We start from the raw sequence: 12,645 nt of genomic DNA, 5'->3' as shown, positions 1-12,645 counted from the left end.
GACTTGCCCGAGGTGGTGCATGGGCGAGTGGGCTCTAACCAGGGGTAGAATGTGGTGTCATTCAGTGGTTGTATTCCTCTCTGAACTGCATGGATGCTGTATGGCTGGGCGCAGCAGACATGGCATTGGCCACGCCATTCCAATTGCAAGGTCTTGTTATGCTGATGAATGAATTGAGATTTATCATCTTGTTTTATGAATGCTACATTGCAGTGGAGGTGAACCAGTATCTTTGTCCTTGCCCAACCCAAAATTGAGACTGTTGAATTCGAGTCAGTGCGTCCGTTCACTGCTTCTTCACTTTGACTTCACGTCGCAATTACCGGCTTTGATTTCAAGTGAAGGCTGCACTGCCTTCCCAACAGCTGAAATCTGAATTGTTTATACGCTTCATCATTCTTTTCTCTCGCCACTCTCACGCTCTGCAGCCCCGACAGATCCGCCCTTCTGCCGGGTCTGCCGCCGTCCATCTTCGCTCAGATTCTGTCCGCCCTGTCGGGTCGAATGGTGGTCTAACTGGACAGCGGCCGGACGCACCGCTTGGCGGCCATCCGTCTTGGGTCGCGGACAGCGGACGGCGGGCACAGACCTCGGACAGCAGACCGACGGCAAAATGGCGCACAGTCGACCGGCCTTGACGGCCGCTGGAGACTGTAACGTATCGTCGGGGTTCGCTCCGACCGTGTCAGGAAGGATGTTGGGATCATGGGATGAGTTTGGTCTGGTCGGACTTGGATTTCGAGACTTGTCGGATGGTTGGGTCAGGTCGGCTGGGGTGGTCACACTGGGTTCGGTGGGGTCAGGCTGGAATTATGCTGACTCAGTGTAACCAAAAGTTAGTTGGTTTGGTCACGTCGAGCGTAAAAGTGCAGATGAGTTCGCTAAAGCAAATAAGACAGTTCTTATGATTGACCTAGTTTGTTTTGTCGGTGCTGAGAAGGAAAGACGACTTCTTGCAGCTGCATCTGCTTGAATGAATTACTGTTTTACTGAGGCGACTTTCTGCTGGTCCCGTGTCTTTTGTGTGAGCGGCTGACTCAGTCTTTGATGGCTGACGCTGTCTACACCAGTTCTTATGGCTCACCCGGTTTGCCGAAGGGACTATTGAATGCCCCTGGGACACCGGCTCTATTTGGTGACCAGCAGAGACATTAACGCGAACCGACAGACCTTAGATGGACCGAGTGCCGGGCTCTGTCCGCGTCCAGCGCCGCTAAAATCCGGCGTGTCAGCGTCAATACGCTGTCAGAGCAGTTGGAAATGCTATCCACCTCCCTCCCCTGGGTGTATTTGGTTAGGAACACCACAGAATGGTGTGTAATGTGTATTGGAGCCTTGGTCGGTCATACAACTGCTGTATAGCGGCTTGTATGTGCACTTGTATGGACGTCATTGTGCTGTTAATATGGTTAATTTGATGTGGCCGATAGCGTTATCAGCGATTGTGAGCGATAAGTTTTCGACAGCTGGACTGCTCCCAGGCCCAACTGGAGCGTGTCGAGGCTTTTGAACTTCGTCGGACGTGATCTTGTTTGTTTCCTCACATCAACTGATAAAGTTGCCGAATAATTTTTAACTTTCTGGCAATTGTTGACTCGATATGTGCAGAAACATACTTAGTATTTTCTAAAGCAAAATTGATAGATCGGGATATCTTATATAACGTTTCGCTTAATAAAGAGTCTATGACGGATAGCAATGAAGTAGTTAATTGTGGAGTGACTCATGGCTCAGCTAACACTTCCCAGTGTTAACGAGCCTTGGTCGGTGGCGAGCTAATGAGCTCACGAGAAAGGCCAAAGGTCACGCCATGGGCTCGAACCCAATAACAGTTCTCCGGTAGTGCACTGCGGGAGAATAGAGAGTGGTGACTTTTCTGCAACGAAGATACGCACTGCCGAGGACGCACTTCCTTTGATGCGTTTTTAAAATCATTTGCTTACTACTTTGTTCAGTGCTGACCTGAATACAATCAAGCCCGTAATTTGTATTGACCTGCAGCACTAACCGCTTTTAGTCGTGCTGACACGTAGCACTATGACCCAACATTCATGCAGATCAGCAGAACGGTTCTATGGCATGTTTTTTGTGCCGATCCGTTGCACTTTGTTCCACCATCAGCGTTGAGACGCTAATATACCGTAGACGATGGAACGTAGCACGAAGGTCCATCCTTTGCTCAAACTGAATCGTGTTTCTTATAAAACATTATTTTCTGCATCTATTTTTCACTGCGCTCCATCTGAATTACTGTATTACAGATTGATTCTCAGCGGTGTGTCACATTGATCCTTAGTTGCCATCCCAAGGGCCTACGGTAATCATGGCCAGCGTACAATAACCTCACTCGTCACTCCTTTCCGTATTTACTCATAAGGCGTTCCCGTAGCAACTGAATGTTTGCATACCAGTCTGCAAACTCTCATCAAGTGCCCTCTGCGTATTGACGACTAAGCTGAAGCAGCAATAATATGTACTTACTCGCCCCTGGGCGCACCGCTACAGACACAGGCTTACGAAATTATCTGCAAAAAGCTCAATATGTGAGTGGTTCCATTTACCTGTAGGTATACGCAATTATGGGACTAATGCCAATAAATGGTGTGTTGTCGCTGGCTGGCTAGGGAAATAGCTCAGGCGCCGGCGACGCATGCCCAGCGCAGCACTCCGTGTGGTGATGGCATGATTAACTCCTTTGAAATTATCTAAAACCACTTAATTTCCGCTTTTCTTGGTGTATTTTTTTGCGATATGGGCATTTGCATGATTTGTTGGGTGATAATGAGAGTTTTTTTTTTATAAAGAGAATAGGTCTATCGCACTGGATGGAATGGTGGCTGGGGTCCAGCTTGACAGACTATGTCCCATTTAGTGCCTATTGCTTTTTGATATTCTATGTAAATACAATCATATCCTAGACCATTTAACTTTCAAGATCCTAAGACTTGATCATTTCTTGTTGGTGGTAAATTTAACTAGGTGTTCATTTACATAATTTACATAATTTTGTATATTTATCCAAATCGGTGGCATACTTACGACAGCCCTCGTTTCGTTAGCACCATGAAGTTTCGTTTCGATTTATACACATGGACGCATTCGATCTCTTTCCTACCGGATGCTGGTTGTTTGGAGTATTGGAGCGGCGTACCTCGCATTTTCTTTTGAACTGCTGATTTGGTCTGCAATTACATGATTTCGGACGACGAGTCCGGCTTAGTTTTAAACATTTCAATCTCCGACGGATTTCGCACTACGCCATGGGCCAACGCATGACAGACTTTATCGCGCGATATAGCATCGATGTAATGAAATAACATGGGCTCTTGTCTCCTTCGCTTTGACTGAGGACGACATCGAACCGACAGGACAGTTTTACAGCCTCGTTTACGATGCTGGAATGACTGGAAACTGGGGGCCGATGCATTATTCTAAGGGGCTATTTGTCTCAGTGATTTGATCTGGTATCGAGGAGAGGGTGGCCAAGCTCGTTGCGATGATCTATGTTGGAAATGTCTTATCATAACTTTTAATGACTTTTTGTGTTTTTCTTCCTTTATTTTATTCACTGCTGGTTATTCTGAGATGGATGGCTGCCCAGGGGCCATATATTCTGGCAAGTGTTCTAGTGCAGTTTTCACATTGGGACGGTGGGCGCTGCGCAGTTGGTAGTGTTGGTCCGTTTGCCTCGGCACGTGCTGTTCTCCACAGCGCCCGGCGGCGACAGTCTGACGGATTGCAGGGATTCGATTCAGTCGAGTTAGCCGTGATGAGCGGCTGCTGAGAGAAATCCTTTTATCTGACCTAAGACGTCATGTCGGCACTGCGAAGTGTCGTCAGCTCGGAGCGCAACTTCCGCCAGGGTTCAGCGGAAAGTTGCCCCAGAGTGCCTGTGACCGCCGCGTACTGGGTACGGTGACCAAGTTAGCAGCGAGGCTGCAGAGGGCGTCAATTGAAGCTAGCTCGCTGACTGGTTCCTGTGAAGTGGGTGCCGAAACTTGTGTCGCTTTGATCTGAATCTATCTTCTCACATTAACATGCGAGAAAGTTGCTTAAAAAAGTCAAATTTGTTTCATTTGTAACCAATGACTTTTAAGCGATATGCAGTCTCATGGGCTTTGATATCCTCATGGCTAGACATCAGGTGGTTCGTATTCAACAAGTTTAGCGCATCACATCTTGCATGCACCGGTCATTTCTCAGTATTCACCTGCTGGAGCCTTCTTAGCCTGCCATTGTGCACAGTGCGAACGGCCGGTCCTAACCCACCCACACGCACACTGCGCTAGTGGCGCAGCTCGTGCACTCCCCTGCCCCGCGGCGGGTCCGTGTCGGTATGTGTGCCGGTGTGGGGGCGGCCGTGGCCTGCGGCGGCGGGGAGGGGGTCACCTGAGCCGGCCGTCGCTCACGCTGGTCGTTGTGTATGGTCGGAGGTTGACCGACGGGCTGGCAGCGACTGGCGCCATCGGGTCGCCGCCTGGTCGGGTCGGGTGTGGTAGGGTCGATAGCGGGCCGCAGCCGCCACTGCACTGGGCCGGACGGGGTGTCGCGGACAGACAGAAGGACTGGCCACAGCCGTCCGGCCGACAGAGGGATGGCTCGTCCGAGTCTGTCTGTGGAGAGAGACTGGTCGTGGCGGCTGATGGACTCGCTGGGTGGTCCGTGCTGACTACATGAGGTTACCGGCAGATGGCAGTGTGGGGTCGCGGTCAACACTACTGTCATCTCACAGCCCATTCGGAGATGCGCTACAATGTTGGATTGCTGCTTTTGAGCGATTGAGCTTTTTAATGGTTGTTTTTTGTCCAATATTTTGTTTGGAAGCATTAAAATGTCATGTTTCTAACCTGGAGGTAACTGAGAAAATGTCCTGAAATCCGGGCATGCATATTGCATATTGACAATTTATTCCATGTCAGCTGGTTCCGTCGCCAAAATACGTTCGCTGATTCCCACCTCGCGGAGATTATGTGTGTCAGCGGCTCCGCAGACTACTGATAGGACGCGTCCCCAGCCCTCAGAAGGAGGCTGTGGGTGACGGCTGCCAGCGCTCGGCACCGCGGGCCGGAAAAGTCGCGAGATCGGAGGCGATGCGTGTCGCTCATTAGGCTCGGAACCAGATTAGGCGCGCTCGACCGCCTGGGGTGGCGGCGACAGTGGCCCTCGGCGGACTGGGGAGACCAGACGCACTGAGCTGGAGAGAGGCGACGACAGCTCCCTAAAAACAAAACGGTAGTTTTCGTTTCTGATGCCATCGCATCTATCGCGTAAAATGAGATGGAATATCAAGCCGTTGAATGCGTTTTACAGCAGCAAGTTTTCTCGGTGAAATGGTAACTCTGACTTATGTTGCTGGTCTCCTCAAGTGAAATTAATCTATATTGTTATATATCTGTGCCTTACATATAAACACAACTTTATGTAAAACATGTTTTCTTGCTGATACCCACTGTTCAAGAAGAGAGGGATCACGAGCTTCTCTTTATAACAACATGTTTAAAATCAACGCGAGCCATTTTCGCTGCATTGTCCGCAGTGACTGAGACATAAAGCCATCCCAGGTTCTATCTTAGCTCGAGTGACAAGGGCTTTACCGGGCTGAAAGAGCTCCATCTGGAGCGGAACAAATTAGGTTTGGGTTTTACTTTCTGAATCCTCAGTTCTTGCTGAGCAAGAGCTGCTGAGGTCTTCTATTTTCAAAGTGGTTGAATGATGCCCACACCTTTATTTGCATTTCAAGTTCTTTACGGCAATCAGTCTCGCATTTATTCCAGACCATTCAGGGGCCCGGGAACGATTTTCAAGTTGGGGGGGCGAGACTAAAATACCTGACATGATGCATATGAAGCAGTGGCGTAGCTAGGGGTCTAAGGGGACACGTACCCCCCCCCCCCCCCATCGGGTTCAAAGGGACCTTCGGGTCCGAGAGGCCCTGCGGCGCCATTTGACCGCTGAGGGTTAACGATGGCCATATTTCGACTAGCCCCATGGGGCTCGTTAGAGCACCTCATGGGCCCTAAATAACCACACTTAGATCTCCATAAGGGCCCAACGCCGGCTTCTGAGGGCCTCTTGCCGATTTTAAGGGCCCCTCGGTGGTCTCCAAAGGCCCGTTACTGGTCTCTGAGAGTTCTTACCGGCCTGAGGGGCCGGTAGTGAGGGGCCAGTTCTAGGGAAATTTCCCGCCTGTGATTGTCAAACACTTACCTATTTTTCTGAGGGTCCCATAACGGCAATTGTGGGGGCCCTCATCGGCGCCTATGAGGGCCCACACCGGTATCTCTGACCGTTTCACACCCCCAACTCTGAGTGTCTACACCAGTGCCTTTTAAAGTCCTATATCGGTGGCTCTGAGGACCCAACAGTCAACCACCTGCGCATCTAAAGGCCACCCACTGGTGAATTTTGAGGGCCCCACACCGGTGACTCTGAGCCCTGAGGGCCCCACTGGCGTCTAACAGTACCATGCTGGTCCTAAAGGACCCCACAAGACTTCTTATGCCGACCTAAGGGCCCCTTGCCGGTCACTGAGAACCCCCTGCCGGCTGCCGGCGTGTAGAGGCCAGAGGGTTCGCAACTTCGCATCATCAGCTATAAAGACCCCATCCGTCTGTAACGGCTCCACACCAGCGTCTATAAGGGCCCACAGCAACGCCTGTAAGGACCCTCACCGGCGACTCTGAGAGAATCACACTAGCACCTCTGAGCGACCACACCGGCACCTGCATGGCGGCCCCACACCAGTGCCTCTTAAGGCCCCTTACCGGCGGCTCTGTGGGCCCTACGCCGGTGATTCTGAGGGTGCTACCGATAGCCGAAGGCACCACACCAAGCCCTTAGTGTCGCTGAGCTTTAATCCCATACCGGACTTCCGAGGGCGCCACGTCAGTGCACTCATTGCCCCACACCCCTCCCTCACACCCGGAGCGGGTAAACTGTGTTATACCTATAATAACAACGATTTTACCACCGTTGCACGTTATGTATTTCTCAAAGTTGACTCAAAATGGTCCAGTATAAAATCTGGCCTGCCGAACTTATGGCCAAGGCCAGGCCCAAACCTAAGCGGGATGGCAATAGCAATTAGTAGATGTTGTCAAATCGATACTGTATCAGCAGAAACCATTCAGATGGCTAGGAAAATGCCGTGTGTTGATGTTTAGATGTATAAAGGAAATAAGAAGGAAAGAAGCCCGGAAAAGGGAGGAAAGATCCTTTCACGCTGCCTCAATGTTGAGGGGGCGCCGCCCCCTCGGCTCTCAAGTTGGGGGGGCAAGCGCCCCCGCTGCCCCCCCTGTTCCCGGGTCTATGAGACCATTCCTCTGCAATGCCGCGTCGTCCTCCCTGAGTAAACTATGTGTCTCTACCTGGCCGCCATTCCCGAGTATCGTTCGTGTCCCGTATTTCTCTACCGCGACATAATCCCCGACTCTCCTCCACGTCTATGGCGGATCGTCCTACCCGACCAGCCTCCTTGTCCTCGCCGTGCCATCTTACTTGATCAGCCTTCGGTCGACTGTCATGTGACGCTGGTCGCCTTCCCTCGGCCGATCGCGGTCGGACAGACCCTCGGCCGGTCGTGGTCGGACAGACCCTCGGCCGGTCGTGGTCGGTCTGCCTCTCGGTCGGTCCCGGTCGGGTAGCCTCTGTGGGTTGTGGTCGGGTAATCTCTCGGTTACTCGTGGTCGGTCGTCCCTCGCTCGGCCCGCTGATGGTGTGGTCGCCGGCACGGCCCGCCGGGGAGCCCTCAGTCATGTCGACTACGATGGACGGCTCGACGATAATCGGTCCCGGGCGCGGCCGCCTCCAATCCGCCTCCGTTCGACCTCTGGCGCCGGAGGGCACCGAGCGGCGGAGGTGGAGACGGAAAAGGAGCTGGCAGAGGCGGACGAGGAGGAGGAACGGGTGAAGGAAGAGGAAGCGGCAGTCGTGGAGGGCACTCCGGGCAGAATTGAGGCAAAAGGTCGGCTGGCGCAGTAGAGCACCAGCAGGTCTGTGTAGGTGTAAGTGCGCGGCACTGCTGACCACGCAGACATCGATTTTGTCGTCCAACTACGCAGCAAGAGTTGCCTGGCTACTTGCGCCGCTTCGTGAATGCTTCTTTTTTTCTCGAAATGGAGACTCTTGATAGCTTCATCCAGTTTGCAGTCCTACTTGCTCATGCACCGTTGATTGTTTGCATCTCCGTTTTCAATTTACTTAAAGGCTACGTCTCCCGTGTCTCCCCTTTAATCATTCCGTATCCCATCTTCCACCTGTTCCCGATCCCCTGTGACCTGAGCGCCCATTCAGTGCGGCTACACTCGGACAACAAAGCGACCGGTGCGGTGTCGTGCTGAGGCTGGTCGGCGGCTCACACGAGACCGTCCGGACAGCGCGCGTGGCCCTGCGGTGGCGACGGCGCTTTGTCGTGCCGTGCTATTGATCGCCAACGTGCGCCGAGACTGCCCCCGATATCGGCGGCCAGCGGCGCCGCACGCTGTCCCTAGAGACGCACACAGACCTCCTGCGGAGCGGCTCAGACGTTTTTGTGGAGGGTAACGGCCGGCCAGACCTGCCAGCGGCACCATTCACTCGTCGTGGCAGGTGTGGCGCTCGGTGGCAGCAGTAGCGGCGACACGTGAGGCGCTCGTTCCGGTCACGGCCGGACGTGTTCGACCTTGGATTCTTTGATACCTGTCTGGTATTGATCGCTGATAGACTGATGGCTTGTGCATCAGTCGACATGGACGCAGGGGCCGAGGTGACGACTGGGCGCGTCAGTCTCCGTGGAGGCGATTTGTGCCCATCGGCTGCGGTTTTCGGTTCGTTTAACTGTTATAACGACCTCCGAATGGTGCTCCGGGGATATCATGGTGGCCGTTAGTCTCCAACATTGCCTCTAAATCAGACCTTTTGTAGCTGCCGAAAACGGCTCACTTCAGCAGCATCCAACGACGTCTGATTTGATGCCCTTGGTGGATGTCGGGCACAGGACCGGGCTTAAGGCCCAGCTCCAGTGACATTTTGTTACTGAGTGGTCCAGGCACACTGCGGGATTACGGCCTTATGGAGGCGTTGTTTGCTGAGCTGAGCCCCATGTCTTCCGCGTGGCGACTGTCAATTTGGAGGCGCGGATATGGCCACTCATCGGAAATTTGCAGCTTACGTAAGCCCCACTTGCAAGAAAGGTACACTTATTTGAGTTGTCTTTCGATTTAAAGGTAGACTGCCACCTTTTTTCCACAAAACGGTTTTCACTAGAGCTGAGCCACCTATGTCCCAGACTGAAGTCGGTTTTCCGAAATTCGAACCCGTTTGCGAGAAATCGGAGACCAAAGTTCAGTTTGATGCCATTTTTTTAGTCCAAGAAAACCGACATCTCTACTGTTTATCGATAACTTTGAAACATGAATTTTCTTATCTTTTGGTAAATATATGTCAAAACTTTGATTGTTTCGAGATCAGAGAAGAATTTTGGAGAGTCAAAATAAAAGTTAAACTTATATATTCAGTAGTTCATTTTTCCAAAAAAGTGTGGGAAATGGGGTTTAACATGGGCCAGACCCATTCCAAATGAGCCATGATTTTTAAATGTTTTACGAACTTAAATGCAAAATAAATTAAACATGGCCAATTTCTTATGAAATCATATATTAGTAAATCATAAAATACCTTACTTTTTCAAATAAAATGTAATAATCTTATGACCTTGAAGTCTAGTGATGTGTAAACATTGTCGCTAGACATTAACCGATTGATAATTGTATGATAATCGACAATTTTTTTCGCGATTCACGTGATGATACTTTGTCAGGTGAATTCTAAAATTTTGTTTTGTCCAGGGAATAAATCATAGGCCGATCTGAGAAAACTTTTTGAAGGTGGCAGTCTTCCTTTAACTGCGTCAATATTCCTTTTGAAACAGGGTTCCTTGATGTTACATGGTTTCATGAGCTTTACTCATTCTAAGAATACGCACCCAATATCTTTTTTTGAAACCCCGGGCTAAAAGGGGCTCAGTCAGTCTAATTAACGTCTGAATAAATGTTGAATGAATTTTTCCTCCCTAATCTGACGTCTTAAAAGGCTTTTCGCGGTGCAATGAGTTATGCTTTATCGCATCCTGAATCTCCATGGGCTGTTCTATTTCCACAAAAGCTCGTCGAGGGTCCCAAGCCCGGGTCCAGCACACCCTGCCACATTTATTAGCCGCAAATTTAGCCACACAAGAAACTCGACAATAGCAGAAGTAAAAACAGTTTGCAGTGATCGATTAGGTTTGCAGCGGCCCACACCATATATCACGCGACGGGCCATTTATCGTGACATGCCGGCGCACGGGCTGCGTTGTCAACTGGATGGATGCAGCCCTGGCACGGTAGACTGGGCAGTGGATGTATTGTCGGCTGTGTGATGCTGCGCAGTGCGCACATCACAGGGGCCATTGCCTGCCTACAAGCAAACTTACAAACCTACACCGCATAGGCTATTGAACTTGCCTCACTCTAATACGGCCTTAGCCTGACTCGCTTGGATGAGACTGTTTGCAGCGTAGTACTTCAACTGTCTCATCAGTGTTCTTGTGTTTATGCCTGAGAGACGTTCTCTTTCTGTTTCAGCTGTGACTATGGTTTGAGGAACCATGGATTGGGATAAACTGTCTCAGCCGGTGCCCCTGCAAAGCAGCGCCCCTACCGGTGAGTACCTGAACTCTACTCTCTTCTGTGCGACTCCCGCCCTGTCGTCCGTTCCACTTGTTTGCCTGGCCGGTGTTCCGATGGCTGTAACTTTACCACTAAAGCCAGTGTCGCCGCCGGTGAGCGCCGCGTTTGTCTTCATCAAGGCGGTGTGGCGGCCGGACCAATGAGAGTGTCCGCCTCCTCGGAGCCAGAGAGCCTCCTCCAGGTGTTGTCGCCGTTTTTATTGCGGGACGCCGTCGCCACAAATCACGGCGGGAGCACCGGGGAGAAAGCTGGAGATGCTCTGGAGCTAATGCTTTTATTTGCAGACAAAAATGTATCTCAGCAAAGTTGTTAGGCTACATTTACAATTCAAACGTTTAAAAAGAAATTAAATAAATCGGGAAGGCAGACTCCCTCCTTGAACTAAGCATTAGGTCTTCTAATATTGAACTTAGAGTAGCATATATCACAAACTGCTAATGTGATGAGATTTAGTCAATTTTCACGAACCCGATTGCGTTAATATTGAGTTCGGTGATGCATGGAACCTCGCTTTGGTTGGCTGGCGATCGAAATGAGCAAGTATCGATCGTCTTGCTCGGGTAAAACGGATGTCTACGCTATAGTCTGGTGGTTTCTCTGAGCTGCTGTACAATTCCTTGTTTGTGGACTTGGTTATGATAACGAATTTCGTTCCAGTGTGTGAAAAGTCAGTATGTTTTTCACTGCTCAGCTGTGGTAAGTGCTCTATTCACATCCCGCAGAAAGCCAAATTCCAGTAAACAGACCACTGAGCAGGCATGCGAGACACTATTACCGCGAGACTGAGGCTGTTTGTTACGTGCCATCGCGACATTACGGAAATGGCAACCCTCTCACTGGCTGAGGTGGCAAGGGCGGCTGTTTTGCAGCCGCAGCCGTTACGTGAGAGCTGAAACTGCAGAAATGGATGCGCTCCATCGGTCTGTGTCACAGTTCGCCGCTGCTGCATTGCGGCTCTCGTCTGCCGCGCTGATGCAGCTTCCTGCTCCCACCGCCATCATCACCCCATACCTCTGAAAGTGACCCGGAGCGCCGACCCGGAGCGCCGGCTCGGCGGACCCATCCCGCGGCGGCGCGCGGTCTGTCGTGTGGCCCCGGGCGCGGTATCGGATCGTGTGTTTAGCCGCCGGCCCACGGGCCGATACCGACCGGCTCTGGTTGTTTGCCCCGTGTCTGCCGAGAGAGGTCCGCACACGCTTCGATCGCCTCTCCAGGGAGCCGCCGCGGGCTCTCGGGCTCTCCGAGTGTTTACTGCGAGCTGCGGCGGGGCGGATACTGAGCTGCGTTCGGGCAGTGGCCGAGCTGCAGTGGAACTGCAGCCTAGCTGCTGCCGAGCTACAGTGCAACTGTGGCATATCTGCAGTGTAACTAGGGCAAAGCTGTGACGTAACTGAAGCCGGGCTGTGGCTGGACATGTGGCCAGCTGCGGCAGAGCGGCGGCTGTGCTGCATTAGAGCTGTGATTGAGCTGCGGCCTGGCTATGTCAGATCTGCGGCGGTTCAATACAGCTCTGATTAGTCGCGCTGGCCACCAGTCGGTCGGGCGATATCGGATCGCAGCGCACCGCTCCCCTGACACTCTCTCTCGGAATCCATTTGGGAAATGCGCCGGATGCGCTATTTACGTCTGCAACATATCACAATCAATGCCAGAGAAGTTTTCTGGACGTATGGCGCCGCGCGATGGACGGGAGCCTGGCGTCCATTCACTGTGCGGTCGGCGCCCAGCGGTCAGTGCTGAGTGCCCCCACTCCGTGTAATGAGAGCCTAACAGCCAGTCAATGGCTGTAAATATGTCCAGCTTTGCGAGCTCGCCAATGGTTCATGCGTTCGTAGTCTGGCATTTTCCTGAAAGCGTTCCGGCGAGCCCGCGCAGATACTTACGCTCCCGACGATAGATGTCGCTAGTAGTCGGCGCCTGAAAGTACGCTGTGCCGCAA

The 12,645-nt window shown here is 51.8% G+C and overlaps 1 protein-coding gene across 2 annotated transcripts in view; it reads left to right on the top strand.

The window, feature by feature from the left end:
* LOC122391573 (protein Fe65 homolog) overlaps positions 1 to 12,645 on the top strand; it is a 76,703-nt gene that overhangs the window by 8,546 nt on the left and 55,512 nt on the right. For both annotated transcript variants that reach the window (XM_043385613.1, XM_043385615.1), the window contains exon 2: positions 10,602 to 10,679. In XM_043385613.1, the coding sequence (XP_043241548.1) occupies positions 10,625 to 10,679 (55 nt within the window). In that variant the 5' untranslated portion in view covers positions 10,602 to 10,624. The remainder of the gene's footprint in view (positions 1 to 10,601; positions 10,680 to 12,645) is intronic.

Source organism: Amphibalanus amphitrite, unplaced genomic scaffold, assembly GCF_019059575.1.
Source record: "Amphibalanus amphitrite isolate SeventyFive unplaced genomic scaffold, NRLGWU_Aamphi_draft 000445F_arrow, whole genome shotgun sequence".
NCBI classification, from domain to species: Eukaryota; Metazoa; Arthropoda; class Thecostraca; order Balanomorpha; family Balanidae; genus Amphibalanus; species Amphibalanus amphitrite.
Note: the sequence above shows the minus strand (reverse complement) of the source record. Positions and strands in the feature narration are given on the sequence as shown.